Raw genomic sequence first — 18,677 nt, forward strand, 5'->3', positions numbered from 1 at the left:
GGAGAGGTCACCTTTTCTCCCTTTTCTCCTAGATCACCCTTCTCACCCCGTGGACCAGGGAAGCCCTGTAGGATAAAAAAGCAAACCAAAAAGATCTATTGGTGTAAGTGTGGCATAATCATATTAAAAATATTTTAGGATTTCACATTCTAAACTCAAATATAACAAAAAAATGCCATGCCAATCTTAAAACTTAGATAATAAGGTAGCATTTAGAAATAATAGCTTTCTTTTTAAAAAAAAATATTGGTTTTTTTTTGAGTAAGAGTCTTACTCTGTCACCCAGGCTGAAGTACAGTGGCAAGATCACAGCTCACTGCAACCTCGACTTGCTGAGCTCAGGTGATCCTTCCACCTCAGCCTTCCAAGTAGCTGGAACTACAGGCATGTGCCACAACGCCCGGCAAATTTTTTGATTTATGGTAAAGACAAAGTCTAGTCAAGTTGCCCAGGCTGATCTTGGATCCCTGGGCTCAGGCAATCCTCTTGCCTCTGCCTCCCAAAGTGCTGGGATTACAGGCATGAGCCTCAGCGCCCAGCCTAGAGATAATAGTTTCTAATGTCTTATTTACACACAACAGGTTTCTTTCTTTTTTTTCTCCAGATAAATGTAGAGTGAAAAGAACACCAAGATACTATTTTGAATTCTAGCAAGTTCCCTGGTTGTGTGTTGGGCAAATCACTTACCTCTCCATGCTTTAGTCCCTTGACTGTAAAATGGAGCTAATGATATCTACTGGGCAGTTGTTGTGAATGTTAAATGAGATGATGTATACAAAGTATCAGAATGATGGCTGCACATAACAGGTGCTCAATAAACAGTAACTAGTATTCTTTCTGGTATTTTCATTATTCACATAATACAGGATTAGCAGTGATCATTTCTCAGACATTTACTTTTGATAGTCTCTATTTTATGGAATGATGTTAACATAAGATATATGGGAACTTAATGCTAAAATGAAAAATATGTTGCATAACTGCTTTCAGAAAAAGACATATCGTTCCTTAAGGGTAGCATGTGGGAAGTATATTGATTTTATGCATATTGTTTTCATAAGTGGGTCATGCTTCTACGTTAAGATTACCCTTAATTTGGGAAAGAGTTTTGCAGTGCCACTACCCACTATCAGTTATTAATTTTATAACAGATAATTATTTATTTTGCTTTTATGTTTACCTCATGCAGACACTACTGTATTTTATATTGTTGCCAACATGCACAGCAATATATGCTCTATGCATAGCTATATATACAGAAAAAATAGGAAGTATTCTTTCTGTTATGGATGATGGAGACCACCAACGTCTACTATAATAGGAAGATGTTTATTGTATGTATTACTTACATCAAGACCAGGCTCTCCATCTTTCCCCTGCCAAAGAACCATAGTAGCTACATTAGTGTTCCTAAGTTCTTTGAATAAGTTATTATTTGATTTAAAGCTATCTGAACATGCGGCACCAGTGTTAGAACAACTACTTCAGAAATGTGAAAAAGATTCTTTACTGATTAGTAATACAAATTTCTTTAATTAAATCAAGTGATGTGACTGTTAGTGTTGTAGTTAAGAGTCATGAAAATTTTATAGTATTGGGTTAAATAGACTCATGTTCTGCTGAAGTGGAAAGCTTGGAATTAAGTGGAAAGCAAAAATACCATTTAGTTGATTTAAAAACACACCAGCATTAATAGAGGATGTGAATCAATGCTACTTTAATTTCATAACTTAGTAGTAGTAAGCTCATAAATGAGTAAAGAATGTGAAACTGTTTACTGTTAAATGTAGTTTTAATTTGGCCAGATGGTGTACCAAGTGAATAAAGGGTGTGAAGGTGGCAACTTAAAAACTGTTTTTGAGAAAGCCTTGGAAATGAATGATCCCCAAACATACACAGAGTCATAAGGCAAACTTAGGCAAGGATGACAAACTCACTGCCATGGTGCAGACTGTCATGGTGATGTCTCTGTTGTGTCATACTATGGATCTACCCAAAGTTCATGAGAGTCTGCTTTGATTGTCAATTAGATTTCGAAAACTATTTCAAAATATGCTTTTTAAAAATACTGAAGTAATCATGGATTAAGTTTATTATTTCAGTTCTTAAGTGTGTTGAAAGTATGGCAAAGTTAAAAATCTTTCAATGCTATCAATGCTTCTAATGCAGTCCTCAATTATCCTACTGAATCAATTAAAATTTTGCCAAAGATAATTTTTTTGTTTGTTTTGTTTTTGAGTCTGAGTCTCATTCTGTTGGCCAGGCTGGAGGGCAGTGATACCATCACAGTTACAACAGCCTAGACCTGCTAGGCTCAGGCGATCCTTCTATATCAGTCTTTCAGGTGGCTGGGAGTATAGGCGTGTGCCACCATGCCTGCCTAATATTTTTGACTTATTGTAGCAACAAGGTCTCGCCAAGTTGTCCAGGCTGGTCTCGAAGTCCTGGACTCAGACAGCCCTCTTGCCTCATTCTTCCAAAGTGCTGGGATTACAGGCATGAGCCACTGAGCCCGGCATAGATAATGTTTTTGAAGTAAACTTGAGGACTCAATTTGAATTTTGTGTAACTGAGAATTTTCAGAAGATAGAGCACTATCAATATTCTATATTCTGAAGATCATTTGTCATCACGGTATTTCAGAAAAAGTCAGAAACATCATCATCATAAATATCAATTTCATTTGGGAAATATTTTTTACTAGAAAGAGTCATTTTAGCAAATAGCCTATGAGAACAGATAGAGTCATAAGAAGGTCATTTTAAAATTTAAAATTTAAAATTTTATTTTTAGTAATAGAGACAAGGTCTTGCTATATTGCCCAGGCTGCTCTTGAACTCTTGGGCTTAAGCAATCCTCCTGCCTTGGTCTCCCAAAGTGCTGGAATTACAGGCGTGAGCCACCACGCCCGGCCATGAAGAAGGTCAATTTAAATGAAGTCTTCACACACATTTTTGGATACGGTGACCTTCTGAGGAAGTGCCACTTATGACCGTCCAGTCAGATGGCATAAGGAAGACATTATTTGACAGTCAGAATCCTGTTTTCAGGTTAGTACTGTTTATTCCAAAGTCTGTCTCCGACCCATTCAATCTGGTGACGTGCATGGGTGTGAGTTTGCACATGATGAGAAGGCAAGAGACTGAATATGACCTATCTATGACAGACATGGGATTATCAGCATTGTAGGTCATTAGTGGACTGTTGTCTAACATGGTTAGTCTGCCCCACAAGGGAAGGTTTAACTGTGCCAGTGACTGGTCACCCATGCATGCTGAAGGTGGTGACTTGCACGTGACCGTGAACTCACAGGTAGGCCGTAGGGCCCTCTGGGTCCAGGCTCTCCCATAGCTCCTTTTTCACCCTAAAATGGAAAGCAGAAAATTTATGTCATACATACACACCTACATTCACACACTGTCTTATAGCCTGTGTAGAAAGCTTCTATCAAAATCTCAAAGACTCAGGCTTGTACAGGGTCACTGCCAGTGACAGAATGAACATAATCCACGGTAAGTAGCATCTTTTACTAAACTGCCCTTGACAGAGGGGCTGTTAGGAACTGCTGTTGCTTGGCTGTGCAAAAGGATTTGCATATCTTGGATGCAGTTCTTGGGTTTCCTTGGCATTAGTGTGAACCATTTATTTGTTACTAATTATTTTAGGTTAGTACTCTTTCTTTCCCTTCCTTCCTTCCTTCTTCCCTCCCTCCCTCCCCTCGCTTTCTCTCTCTCTCTTCCTCCCTCCCTCCTTCCTTCCCCTCCCTCCCTCCCTCCCTCCCTCCTCTCTTTCTCCCTTTCCCTCTTTCTTCCTTATCTTTCCTTCCTTTCTTTCTTCCTTCCCCTCCCTTCCTCCCCTCTCTTTCTCTCTTCCCCCTCGCTCCCTCCCTCCCTTTCCCTTCCTTCCTCCCTCCCTCCCGCCCTTCTCTTTCTCTCCCGCCTTCCTTCCTTCATTCCTTCTTTCCTTCCTTCCTTCCTTCCTTTTATCCTTCCTTCCTCCCTTCCCCCCTCCCTTCCTTCACTCGCTCTCTTTCTCACTCCCTGGCTCAAGCAATCTTCCCACCTTAGCCTCCTGAGTAGCTGGGACTACAGGCATGCACTGGCACACCTGGTTAATTTTTTAATTTTTTATTTTGAGTAGAGACCAGGTCTTGCTATGCTGCCAAGGCTAGTCTCGAACATCTGGGCTCAAGTGATCCTCCTGCCTCTACCTCCCAAAATGCTGGGATTACAGGCATGAGCCTCCCCACCCCACCTAAGTCAGTACTTTTATTTTTTTGAGTCAGAGTGTCACTCTGTCGCCTAGGCTGGAGTGCAGTGGCACACTCACAGCCACCACAGCCTCGACCTGCTGGGCTCAGGCAGTCCTTCCGACTCAGCCTTCCAGGTAGTTGGAACTACCTATGCATGCCACCATGCCCGGCTAGTTTTTTTATTGTAGAGACAAGGTCTCGCCATGTTGCCCAGGTTAGTCTTGACCTATGGGCTCAGGCAATCCTCTTGCTTCTGCCTTCCAAAGTGGTGGGATTACAGGCGTGAGCCACTGCACCCGGCAGTTAATACTTTTTTTTTTTTTAAAGTAAGACTAAAATGCCTTTTTTTTTCCTGTCAAGCAATTCTTCATAGAGACCCTTCCTTGACTGCCCTCCTCCTTCCTCCAGCTATATTTGACTCCATGGCCCTTATACACTGGGAGACACTGGAAGGCTCTAACCTGCATACTGTCTTCTATCCTCACTAGAATATGCTCATGAGGCTCCCAGGACCTCCAACGTTGCTCCCTATAGCATCCCCGTGGCTTAGAATAGCGTTCGGAACTTCGGTAAATATTTGTTGAATCAAGACAAATCAATACAGTTATGCACATGTGTTGCTTCCTTGCTGAAAAAGAGGGTTTAAAAACGTTTATGCCTTCCACTAACTGCTTGATAAGGTCGGTATATATGACTGTCCTCACTCTTTCTCCAAGTGCCTATTTAAGTAGAATCACTTTCCGCAATCTTAACTGATCATGCTGAATGCTTGTAAAGAATAGGTGTTATTAGAGGTAGTCCTGTGAATAGAAATAATTGTGATAATAAAGAGAGAGAGAGTCTGCATTTCAAATAGTGTTTTCTTCTGCTGCCATCTCCAAATGACAGTGTTTGTCAGTATTTAGTATGAAAACTTCAGGAGTGATGGTAATGTTTACATGAGTAGCCAAACAGAGAATGTTCCTTCTTTGATCATACCCCTGAAGAAGTTTAAAGGTTAGTAAATTTCTTTTCATGGTAAAACAGCAGGTTCAATTGATAAGTATGCCTGCAGTCCCCCTAATATGCTTGTGTTTCTCTGGACTCCAGTGTCCCACATGAGCAAATTTCAGGTCACTGTTCACTTTCATTGGTCTAACTGTAGAGTTGCTGGAACTAGTTAGCATAGAGGCACATATAACATATAGTACAGGTGGGATGACTGAAAATAAATATGATAAAAGCTCATTAAACTCTTAGTCATGATTACTTTATGGTGATTGCTAAAGCAGCAACAATTGCATTCAGTACAGTGGTCAGGCTTTAAATCAAATATTCATATTTGAATTCCAGTTCTGGCTTCTGGTTGTGTGGCAACTTTCTTAAGCTTTCTGTGCCTGAGTTTCATTAGCTGTAAAATAAGACTAGTAATTCATATTATGCAAGAATTGATCTGAATATTAAATGTATATAATGTATGTAAATGTAATGTATTTAATGTATTATAATGTGCTGGGTGCAGTGGCTCATGCCTGTAATCCCAGCATTTTGGGATGCTGAAGTGAGAGGATTGCTTGAGCCCAGGAGTTCAAGACTAGCCTTGGCAACACAGCAAGATACTGTCTCTGGAAAAAAAAATATCCAGGTGTGGTGGTGCACACCCATAGTCCCAGCTACTTGGGAAGCTGAGGCAGAAGGATCACCTGAGCTCAGAAGGTCTAATCAGCAGTGAGCTGTGATCATGCCACTGCACTCCAGCCTAGGCAACAGAGTGAAATGCTCAAAAAAAAAAAAGTAAGTACAGCTTATTAAAAAATGTATGAAATTATATGCTGGCAAATAATATGTGCCATTCACAGTAACAATTATTAGTATCATGCAATTAGAATTTTTATTTTTAATAAAATAAGAGCTTGGCAACCTAAAGAACACTAATTCAAAATCAGTTTCTTTCTGTTTGATTTGGCTATGTTATTTATGATTTATAAAGCAGTTGGGTTTGTGTGTTCATGCCTGGAGGTGTTAAACCCCACCTCCCACCACACACACACACACACACACGTGTGCGCGCGCGTGTTTGTGTGTGTGTGTGTGTGTGTGTGTGTGTGTGTGTGTGGTGGGAGGTGGGGTTTAAAGGAAGGATTCACATAAAATGGAGTGGGTCTAGTTTGAAATAACTCCATAGATTAGGGTAATTCTTTTTGGATAAATTTCCACGGATTATTTTGATATAACCACTTCCTTGTTCTTCCTCTTACTGAGAAACTTGACTTTGTTTTGTTTTTAAAGCAAATATACCATGGTTTATTTGAGTAAAGCTATCACTAATGTAACCATGTAACCAAAAATGATTTGTACAAAAACTAACACTATTGAAATAGATAAGAAGAATAAAATGCAAAGGCAAAAAAAGGAGCTGTCACCAAAACATTTGTCTGTGAAACTGTTCTTCTAGAACAGCCCAGCCCCAATAATTACTTTAAGCTAACAATGACAATTCCAATGACATTCCATTCTCTGTCTAGAGACTGCTTCAGAAATGGACAATGACCCAGTTCTGCAGATGAGGTGTTAGGCCAATCAACTGGGCAGCTCGGGGGAAGGCTTTCTTCCTGCTAAGGAAGAGACATGCAGAGAGTCTCTACTGAGGTCTCATGGGAGGGGGATGCTTGGAATTGCTGTGGCCAGCTTGCCTGTGATCAGAAGGCAAAGACAGCACGTGGAAAAGGGCCTCCAGGCAAAGTCTAGAGTCCTCCTTTGAATATTTTGTTATATAAAACCATTTATTTCTTTATTGTTTAAGTCATTTTGAGTTTGGGCTCTGTCTCTTAGAGACAAAAGCATCCTCATGGTCCCAGGAATGAAATATTAACACACATATTCATTAGAATTGAAATATTTGAGTGAGCAACTTTTCCTGGATTAAGTAATTCCAGAAGTATTTCGGAACCTCTCAAACTTAACACACCATTGAGTTCCAAGGCAGTTATGAGGCTAAATGAGGAAGTCAGCTCAAGGTAGGGAGCCTCAGGTGTCTGACACTGAACAATAATGCTGTCAATCATAAACTTGAACCTTTCTGAGTAACATTGCTTGTCAAACGCATGGTTTCTTTTGGGCTGGTCTCATTTCATTTAGGCTCTTTAATTTGCATGTTAAACTGAGGTATTGTTCTAGAATGCCTCTTTGTTGATTCCCACTTCTTTAAAATTGGAAACTTTTTCAAGGGAGTCCAGATGGTGTCTCCATCAATTAACTGTGAGAATCACACTCCAGTTTAGCACTTTGGGTGAGGGGCACTTGGAGAGTCCTGATATATGATCCAGTTAAGATAGTTAACATGTTGAGTAAATACAAGTGTAACACTTTACGCTGCACACCATTTGACTGAAACTATGCCTTTGAAAATTCTTAGTGATTTCATTTGCTCTTCTGGTTAATTCTGCTCCAGCACTGAGACCTGATACTCTTGTGACACTATGGGGCTATCGGAAGTAGCAGCTGATTTACTAAACGGTAAACCCTCTTGAGCCCCAGGGCTTTCTGCCAAAAGACTGCTTGAGATTTGCTGTTCCATTTTTAGTACATGGGCTGGGTTTCTTTATACAATGCTGGCAAGTGAATCAGCAATGAGACTCTTAGCTTTTAAATATTTTTAATTAAGATGATCTTCAGAAGTCGTTGGTTTGATCTTAGAAACAACACAACTATAGATTCAGGTGTTATGTTCCTTTAGGACTCATCTCTTTCTAGAGATGAAAAGGCTAAATGTCTTTATCATTGTGTATATAGTCTATATTACTTGTATTCACATTGACTTCATTCTCTGGCTATTTCTTGCATGTATTTTTTTCTTTGTAATTTTATACTATAAACTCTTCTAGATCAGGGAAAATAGCTGCTTCTTTTGCAGCAATGGGTATATATTTGTAAGTATTAATAAAAGTATTAATAAAAGACTAAGGAACGATTAGTAAATTATAATAGTATTATTCAGTGCACTGGAGCAAATTAGCAAAATAGGCTTTACCCAAGTGGGAGGAAAATGTTTCTATTTTGCACTAGAAGTAATACCATATTTTGCACATAATAGCATTTGATAAATATGTATTGAATGAATGAAATCATTTTATAGAATACAGAATTACGGACTTGGAAGGCATGTCAAAGAAATCACTGCTGGTTCTCTTTTTTTAAAAGCAAATTATTCCAGACTGATGAAAGTCTATCTAGTTTCAAAAAGGCCACAAACGTGCACAGTGAATCATTCCAACATTTTAAAGCTCTCACTATTAAAATACTTTTTTTATGTCCTATTCTTGATGGTGGGGAAATTGATGACACAATTTCACTCAGGCACACCAAAAGATTTCTGAGCTTTCCAAGGTGAAGAAAAGAGAGAGAGAAAAGGAGAAGAGAGAGAAGTTCCAGACAGATGACCCGCTGCTGATGCTGATGTACATTTTTGTGTGTCAGATATTTATCTTCCATTCTGAATGTCTTTTTTTTTCCCCAAGGATATGGAAACATGGCCCAGCAATAGAAAGGTTAGTGAAAGGTTTTTGTTTTATAATGCAGGAAAATTATTTCCTCATGGTTAAAGAAAAAAAAAAAAGGTTATTCTTCAGCTTAAGAAAGGGGGAGCATGTGTGTGTGGAGGAGAATACTTAGGCTTTGTAATTTCCTTTGGAAGAAAGTTATAACTTACTCTGAGTGAATACAGTAGCTTTATGTAAAAGATTATCAACCAGAATATGTAGTCCTGGAAACTTTAGCCCCACTGACTTCAACTTTCTGGATGAAGGCCAAATGAAAATACCTTCCTTATGAGTTAAGGAAGAATCATCTGAGCTATTTATTTTAGCTATGTAAATGTATGCATTGTTTTTTTTTTTATTAAGGCAGTCATATTCTATTTTATACTCTGTGGTTTTTTTTTCTCAATAGTCCTTAAGATGGCATCTATTTTTATTTAATATTAATTATCTAATATTAGATAACCCTTTATTTCTTCCAGAAAATGAACAGTTCAAGTTCAACTAATATGGAAGAGCCATGCTCTGTGCTTTCTTTAGTACACAGCTTAATAACCTCAGGAGCAACTTACTCTTTCTCCTTTGGGACCTGCAGGGCCATGGGGTCCTATAGGACCATCTGTACCCTAAAAAACAATAAAATTAGATCATATGAGACATATCACAAGGATTGCAAGAATTGCAGTTCTCATTTATCCTGGACCTTTCCTGGGATAGAACACTAGTAAGTCAACTCATCTCCTTTCAGAGTGCTTTATACATGATTCTTTCAGCCTAGTGGTTTTCAAGAGACCCTTGCAAAATGGATGAATTATATACTGCACATTTCAGTGAAGGGTACCCACAAAAAACTGCCTATCACATTTAATTATATTTTTTTCTCTGACCAAATAAAATATCTTCGCTTTGCCCCATAATCTTAAGAAGAATAATGTAATTGATTTTCCTTCCTGTTTCCTCTCCCTCAAGCCCTCTCTCCACTGCCACTTTTGACCAGGCATGCTCTGAAGCTTTATTTCCAGCTGCTGAAGTGGCTTGAAGCATAGGAAACATAGTAAGACGTCACCTCTACAAAAATAAAAATAAAAAATTAGGCAGGCATAGTGGTGTGTGCCTGTAGTCCAGCTACTCAGGAGGCTGAGGTAAAAGGATTGCCTGAGCCCAGGAGGTCAAGGCTGTGGAGAGTTGTGATTGTGTCACTGTACTCCAGCCTAGGCAACAGAGTGAGACCCTGACAAATAAAATAAAATAAATTTAAAAAAAGAAAAGAAAAGAAAAGAAAAAAAGAGGCTTGAGCAGTTATACAATTTGAAAAATAAATAAATAAATAAGAACAATGTTTAACTGTTCAAGCCAAGCTTTTTGTGGCTCTGTTAAGAGCAACAGGGGCTTACAGTGTAGGAATTATTTGTATAGATTCTACTGAAGTCACTAGGCTTACAACTCACAAACCAGGCCGTCAGGATGATTTAATGGTATAAGTGCTTTTTGTCCTCCTGGTTAGTTCAGGATTAGGATTTCTGTGGTAGAGGAGGTAATATTTGAATGAATTAAGAACACTGAGGTCCAGTGAAAATAACAACTGCCCAAAGCAGCTTTTTAGAATTGAAAAACTAGAAATTTCTTTTAGATTCTTCAAAATGTAGCAAGGGCTTTAAGTATATTTGCTCATTTTCAGGAAGATTATGCTTAGATTTACAAAGAATTGATAATATTCTTGTAAATATTATAACACTTATACTACTATAATGTAATATAATATAAAAATTATAATATTTGCAAATGTAGAACTATTCTAGCACGATCTTTCTGTAGTATTCCCATTTCTGTTCCACTATTCTGTTTTATTCTGTTAGAGCCTTGTGGTACGAAAGAATTCAGAGTTTCAAACTCATTCTAATGTTTGTGAATTCTCATCTTAACTGATCTCTTTCTTACTGTCTGATCTCAAAATTCATCTTCAGAACACTTTACAGACTGAGGATCTGTGGCTGAAATGTAAAAGATGGAGTTGTTAGAAACCAAGAAAAGGGACAAAGTGACAGAAGAAAGACAAGTCATTTCTATGAACAGAGATTTGAAAGTTAGTTCCAAGGCAGAAGTTGCATTTCTAAGACAGACATAAACCTAAAAGGAAAAGCAAGTTAAAATGCATTCATGTTATTTTAGTTTCTTCAGAGGGCCTCTCTCACAGAATTTCAGGGAATGTCTATTGGCTTTGGAAAAATTTGTCTAGGATCCTAAGACAATGACGCCAACTAGACTGGCCATTCTTACCACCTAGCAAATTATCCAGAATCAAACAAAGACTTTAGAAAGATGTTCTAGCAGTTTGGCTTTCCTCCAGACAGAACTGCAACCCATCCTTTGTCCACCTGTCCCTCTTCTGTTGCCATTTTTGTTCACATTTTACTTTAACTCTAAGCATCCCCCTCATCATTTGAGGACATGAAGCAAAGAGGTCTATCCTGAAGCACAAGATTCACAGCTACAAAACATGTCAGAGCAAGACCAGGGACTGACTCACCCGGGATCCTGGCTTTCCGTCTAAGCCAGATGCTCCCTTTGTGATTTGGTTGGTAGCAGGGTTGGTGGGTATAACACGAATGACAAGAACAGAGATTAGTATGAGGTACCGATGAACAAATGTAACACTTCAAGCAACATAATAAAATACGCAGTACAGGGTTCTGGGATGATTATCACATTGCTACAAATTGTTAGTTTTTTAAAAAAACAAATCACATGACAATAAACACCCCACAGATAATGGCATTTTAAAGACATTTCTATGTGATTAATTCTTATTTAGAAATCAAGCTAGTGAAGTTTATAAAGTGACCTACAAAGTAGTTAGTTACTCCTATCTCGTGAAATTTGTTTTTCTAAAGACTGTACTATTTACAACACATTTCTTTAGGTTCTGAAGAAAAAATAGTGTTACTCTCCTAAGAAAGGGCTCATTATAATAATCAATCAAATTTAGCATTTCAGAAAAAAAAGTTCTGGTTGTACTTGTTAAAACAGTTGCTATGAATAACAAATGCAGAATTTTAATTTGCCAAGATGGTGGATTTTACATGAACAATACTCATTGTTTTCTGGGTTGTTCCTACCGCTCCCATTAGTCACCACTAGAGGGACTTCTAGGAACAGGAAAAAGTCAGAAAAAAATTTGTGAGATCAAGCAAAAAATAACTCCCAAACTAAATTGTTCCTCAATTCCTTCAAATAATCTTTGCATGAAAGCCTGCATGGGAAATGGCTTAAAAATCTAATGCTGTTCTCAGGCAATGGACGCTTTTTAAAAAAACCTTGAACTCTAGGCTATACATAGTGAATGATTTTTAAAATGGCATTTCCGATGCTTGTTTCAGAAATAAGCACAATTACTTCCTTGATATGGTTTTTGTATCTCAAAATCCAAATACTGATTTATAGTCCTTTAAAATGTTGATTGGATCGAGGAATATTTAAGAAAGAAAATCAACTGGCCCTAAAATTCTCTTGTCAAGATTGCAGAACGATTTCCCAATTTTATGCTTCAGATGCATTTAATAATACAAAATGTAAGCAAAAATCTATTCCAGCTGTAACTCTACCAATGATGCTATACCATATACATTTGAAACATTTTTATTTTTTCATTTTAAAATTCCTTCTGTATAATCCTATTATTATTCATATTATAACTGCAAAAGGCATCTTTAGATAGCAATTATAACAATAAAAGATGTGTCCTGCTGATTGTTTGTTCAATGTTAGCATAGGTAGAACTTTTAGCTAAATGTTGCATAAAAATTATCAGTGGTCCTAAATTGGAAATTAGGAAAAAATTTAAAGAAATCAGATTGAAAATTTAAGTAAAACAGATAATCCAAACTTTATTTTGTCTTTTGATACTTTCTTTGGGCAACATTAGTATAACATTGGAAAATAAATTGGAGAATGGTAAAAAAATTTATATTAGTAATATTATATCTACCTAAAGTGCCAAATTAATGACTCACATATAGAGGTTTTATGCCTGAGGCCCTTTGATCTAATTGGTGTGATTTAACCTATTTTCTAATAACAAGGTATATATTATAATTTAATAAACAAACGCATGGTAAACATTTACTATGCGCCTGATCTACATAAGTCACTTGTATTAAGTGAAACACATTAGTACTTAAAAGTACAGTTCCCATGGGGCAATAATGAAATAAGTGGCCATCAACTTTTTTTCTGTCACATCTCAAATATATCTGTAGACTATTTTCTATTACTGATTTTATGTCATACTTTACTAGTGTAATCCATATTGTTTTTAATTAACTTTTATTTGCATTCGCTAAATAGGTTACATATTTAAAACTTGAAACTAAAGCCTCATATTCAATAGTAATTTTTTAAAAATTTCTTTTTGCCATGGAAAATAGATTGTTGGCATAAAGTGCATGAATGGGGGAGAATATCTTTTTCAGTGAGACTCCAACTCAAAAAAAAAAACAACAAACCTCTCCATAACTGCTAACTACTTCTATACTAGCTACTATTGCCACATGAATATCATAACAGGGAATTTTTTTAAAACAAACAACATAAAACATGTAGAACACAATATGATTGATTAATGTAAGGAGCCACAGATGGACCTCACGCCATCAACAATGGCCAATTGCATACCTGCCACCAACACAGGACTACAGTCTTTGGTATCCAAAGAGAAAGAAAAAAAAAATTGAGGGAGGATTTTAAGCTACACTAAATTATTTTAAAAAGCCATTTGGAAGAACTTTTGAAATAATGAGCACAATACTTTTTAAAGAGAAGTATGATGGGAGAACTGTCATCCCTAAAAAAGGAAGGTTGGCATGTATGTAATTAAAGAATGACAGAACATTTATGGCATTATTTGTTATGGGGTCTTCCTTGACACAAAAGCATACATCAGAGAAAACAAAACTGAACTGAGCTCTACTCTAATGTAATATGTTTTCTTATTACAGAAATCTCAACAGTAAGATAGCTGCTGAGTAAACCAGAGCTGTTACTTAGGGTAGAAAGACAAATCTGAGATTTGCACTGAAATGGAAAGTGTTCTTTACTTACTGGAAGACCAAGGGGTCCTCTGTCACCCTTTTGACCTGGTTCACCCTTCAATCCTTTAACACCATTTAACCCTGGTTCACCCTAAACGCAAAAGCAAATGCCAATTTTGGTTGCTATTATGGGTGTTTAAACTGCGAGAGAAGAAAGCCAATCTCTGAAAAAGTTGCAGATTCCAGTTTTAGTTAACAGCAGAGTCAGGCTAGATTTGTCTTGCATCAGCTCAGACATTAATTTAAAAAACAAAAATAGTGACTAAACTGAAATGAACAAGTCACATTCTAGAAAGCAAAACTCCCAAGAAAGTGTGCCCCTTACGATCAAAACACGTGTGACTGAATTCCTGAATGTTTAGTGCTATCTCCAGGAAATTAGTGTTATACTACATAGTAATGATTAAGTAAATCAAAGACAATCTGAATAGAGGATGCTGAAGAAGGTTCACGTAGGAAAAACCCACTCTGCTGGAATGGAAAAACTGGAATATACAGGACAGTGTTATAGACAGACATTAAGCCTTTAAGCATTTTGCCCAAGGGAATGAGCTAAAAATGTAGCAGCTGATGTCTGAAGTAATGCCATTTAACAAGTCCTTATTCTTAGCAAGTCCTTATTCTAAGGAATTGGACTTGACATTGCCAAGCCAGATCCCTACATGGATTAATCAACAAATTGCCAATCCCAGGAGGGAATATATGAAGATCAAAGAACTTAAACGTAATTTTACTCACTGTTCATCTGCCCAATGTTAGAGCAAAGAAGGTGTGAGTTTAATGATAAACTTATTTAATGATAAATTCTTTTGGCTTTTTTTTTAAATAAAGGAATACAGTATACCTATTCTCCACCACTAATAGCATGTTAGAAATAAAGTTTTGACTGTGTACTTCTCAATTTTTAAGTATAGATATTAATTTCTCAAGAAAATCTTGAAGGACTTGTGAAAGAAAGATGATTTCAGACTCAAATGTCCTATAAAGTTTTGCTGGGTGGGGGCTGGAAGGGGGAGAGGAGGTAACAATGACATGGCGGAAGATATCTTTAATCTGGGCAGTATTTACTCAATTTGCCAGATGATAAAAATCAGTGTGGTGCTTGTTAAACATATAGAGTCCAGAACTGCATTCCTATAGTAGCACAGGAATGAGTATCTTTAATAAGTTTCCCAGGTAATTCTCCTTATCAGAAGATTCTGAGAAACACTGAGCTAGATTCATCCATGAAATCACGGTCTACATTTAAACTTTCAAGAGGGTCACAAGTAATGAACACACTGGCACAACACAGTGAATGTTTAGGATTTTGAAGAGAAGATGTTCTCAGCAAAGACACTACAGAAAATCCAAATATGCTATTGTCTGTGAGGGAAGATCCTGGCAATGCCAGCGAGTCGGAGTAAAATGATACTAAGGCCAAGTCTTAATAATCACCTTCAGTTGACATGTCTAAACTGGAGATCCATGGCTTTGCATGTGTGTGCACTTTTAGTAAGTGGTCTTGAGATGATGAACAGGCAGGGTGGCTTTGACAGGCTTTGAGATTCTTTGGTGAGGAATCATGCATGGATGGGAGTGGGCATTAATTGGGAAGGCTCCTTTGAAACCCTTAAATCGAGTGGCGAAAAGACCAAATCTCAAGCCTGGATGGAAATTCTAGTCTCAGATCTGTCACTATCTGTGTAATATGGGGCAAATCACCTAAACTTTCTGGGCCTGTAGTTTACCATCTAGAAAATAAAGGAACTACCATAGATAGTTTAAGAGGTCTTTCAACTTTAAAGTTCTCTAAATTTTGTGAATTAAGTCACAATGGAAGTTGTATGAAAAAAATAAATTGTTGCATCATAGAAATCAAAAGTATCCTGGGTATCTCTTAATTCCATTGTGAAGGACATCTGAATCAATCATGGAATTAAAAACAATCTTGTTTGCTTTATCTAGTCGTTATGCTTAGGCTGATCTTTAGTGACATCTTAAAATCCAAGGAGAACCCAAGCGTGGGACATGTCAATTTAGTACAGAGTGGGGGAAAAAATGCCCGGAGAAGTTAAATACCTAACAAGATGACAAAGCAATAGATGTCTCTTCTGACCTCCAGAACAGAATTCTCACCCCAAAGTGTAATCTATGCTTCTGGGACACTATCACTCACTGACCTTACCAGAAGATAAATGTATTCTAAAAAGAATGAAGAGGCAGGAGCTCCTTCCATTTGGGGGTGTCGCCTGTCTGACTGGAAAAAGAACATTCATATTTCCTGAGTTAGACCAATATCTGCTGCCACCCTTATAGTTGAGTGGGTCAGAGAGAGCCAGTCTCTACAGAGGAAGAGTGAACTGCTCCAGGCTTTGACACTTAGTGCTGACATTGCATTTGTGTGTCTCCTCATCCACCACCTTTCAGGAGTCCATGAGCCTTCTTTCAAGCAGCCTTGAGGATGAGCTATAGAATTTTTTTGTTCAGAACAGAACATCACATAGTAACAATGACAACTGACTTTTATTGGGTATTTATTAACACTGCACCAGATATGTTGCTAAGTGTTTTACAGTTATACTTCATTAAATTGTCACAACACTATGAGGTAAGTTAGCCAGTTGAATAAATAAAGGATCACAGAAGGTCAATAATCTGCTCCAGGTGATATGACTTCTCAGTGGCAAAGCTAAGATTAGGACACAGGTCCTCATCACATATGCTTTCTGGAAGGAGGAGCTTGTCTTTCAGGGTTAATTTTAATCCTGTCTACACACAAAGGCAAAGAACAGGTGAAGATTAACTTCATAATGCAAGCTACACTAATTCTGACAGAAAAGACTATTCTCTTTTTAACCCAAAGAATGTGGAGTACAAGTAAGTGAAGAGATCATCTCCCCAATATAGTACACCTGATGTATCCCACTCTATTCTATACCAGTGACTTCAGGGGGAGTACAAAATTAAGATGCTACATAGTCAAAGCATTTAGATGCACTACTACTATATGGCAAGCAAGTATTATTAATTAGTAACAACCAAAAATACAACTAGAGACAATGTTTTTAAAAAAGCATCTAGGCTAGTCTGAGAATCTCATAAGATTTGCCGCTAAATGGCTGACTTGACTATATTATGATCAGTAATTTAAGAAGTTTACATTGTGACAAGGAAAAAGGCAAAATGAAGACTAATTTATCTCCAGGTGATATCGCTTACATTTGTTCTAAGTCATTTGTGTTATGAGATTTTTAACACCTGGATGCTTAAAGACTTAAAGATTATCAACATTACTTGACAAATAAATAACACAGGACAGGCATGCTTCCATCATGCTTCTCCATGATTATCAAGGAAACAGAAATCAAACAATCAAGGGATTTGTTGGATTACCTTTGGTCCAGGAAGTCCGTGGGGTCCCTGAAAATGGAAAACAGAGCTTTTAATTAAGAATTGATTCATTGTTTCCCTGTAGAAGTGAATATTATATCAAGCAACAAAAGAGATGTAAAACAAGATCTTCTTGTTTGAGCTATGGCTAGAAGTAAGCCAGTGGATATTATTTATTACCTACCTAAAGTTCCTTCCAGTTCTTGGATTGCACTGTAATAAATTCATTAATAGCATTTCTGTCTGCTAAAAACCTTTGAGAAGGAGAGTGATGCCTGCCAGGGTTATATGAGAGAAAAAAGTAGGAAAAAGAAGAATTTTGAACTCACATTACTCCTATTTCTCAAATTCCCACTTAAAAAAAATCTGGACAGAATATGTGAGATGCTTCATGAATTTATTTAATTTCATTTTTTTTTTTGAGTCAGAGTCTCACTCTGTTGTCCAGGCTGGAGGGCAATGGCATGCTTACAGTCACTGCAGCCTAGACCTGATGGGCTCAGGTGATCTTTCTGCCTCAGCCTTTCATTGCTAATGCAATGTTAGCACTAAGTAGCTGGAACTATAGGTGCGCACCACCACACCTGGTTAATTTTTTGATTTATTATAGAGAGAAGATCTTGCCATATTGCCCAAGCTGGTCTTGAACCCCTGGTCTCAGACAATTCTTTTGTCTCTGCTTCCAAAGTAGAAGTAGCTGGGATTACAGGCATGAACTGCTTCCTAAATTTAAATAGAACAGGGATAGAACTTAAAAGACAGAAATTTGCCAAAGAGAAGTCCCAGACTTTAAGTACCAAGGAAGAAGAGAGCTTTTTCATTCACTTCTCAAAACCTAAGGTATTGAAGGTCCAAGGAAGACAAAAGTAAGGAAATAGCAGCCAAGTTTGGGACTCTGAAACTTCATTTATCTATCTTCAGATTAAAAAAAGATTCTAACACAGGAAACCTAAGCATCATTATTTAGGATGCATTTATTTTTAAGATACAAATTATTCAAGGCACTTTGATAAAAAGAAAGTCATAATGCCTACAGGAATCATTATCAAAAAGATGCATTTTTGTAGGAAATCCAAATATAGAGATTAATTAGTCATCTTAAATGAACTAAGATCATTATGGATTGCTTTAAATTTTTCAAGTTATTTAAATAAACTATTTGGAGAGAGAAGTATTTAAATATCCTTCAGTGAAATCATACAAAAGCAAGGAAAAGTTTTGTTTTGTTTTTAAATTGAGCAGTACCTAGGTATTTGTTACATATGTCTATATTAGAATAATATTTTCCCTTTAGATAGGTTTGGATAAACATTTTCAGGAAATGGTTGTTACTGTATCAGGTATTCTTATCTCTTTTTTTTTTTTTTGAGTTGGAGTCTCACTCTGTCGCCCAAACTGGAGTGCAGTGGCCACTCCTGGTCACCGCAGCCTCGACCTGCTGGGCTCCGGCGA

General features: G+C 37.3%; 1 protein-coding gene across 1 annotated transcript in view; it reads right to left on the reverse strand.

The window, feature by feature from the left end:
* Nucleotides 1-18,677, reverse strand: part of LOC103254782 (collagen alpha-1(XXV) chain) — a 134,358-nt gene that overhangs the window by 15,695 nt on the left and 99,986 nt on the right. The window contains exons 23-27 of the mRNA XM_008052777.1: nucleotides 17,229-17,255; nucleotides 9,339-9,392; nucleotides 3,311-3,364; nucleotides 1,350-1,376; nucleotides 12-65 (exon numbers count right to left, since the gene is read on the reverse strand). Coding sequence (XP_008050968.1) covers nucleotides 12-65; nucleotides 1,350-1,376; nucleotides 3,311-3,364; nucleotides 9,339-9,392; nucleotides 17,229-17,255 — 216 coding nt within the window. The remainder of the gene's footprint in view (nucleotides 1-11; nucleotides 66-1,349; nucleotides 1,377-3,310; nucleotides 3,365-9,338; nucleotides 9,393-17,228; nucleotides 17,256-18,677) is intronic.

This window comes from Carlito syrichta, unplaced genomic scaffold (genome assembly GCF_000164805.1).
Source record: "Carlito syrichta isolate Samal-C Ts95f unplaced genomic scaffold, Tarsius_syrichta-2.0.1 Scaffold287500, whole genome shotgun sequence".
NCBI classification, from domain to species: Eukaryota; Metazoa; Chordata; class Mammalia; order Primates; family Tarsiidae; genus Carlito; species Carlito syrichta.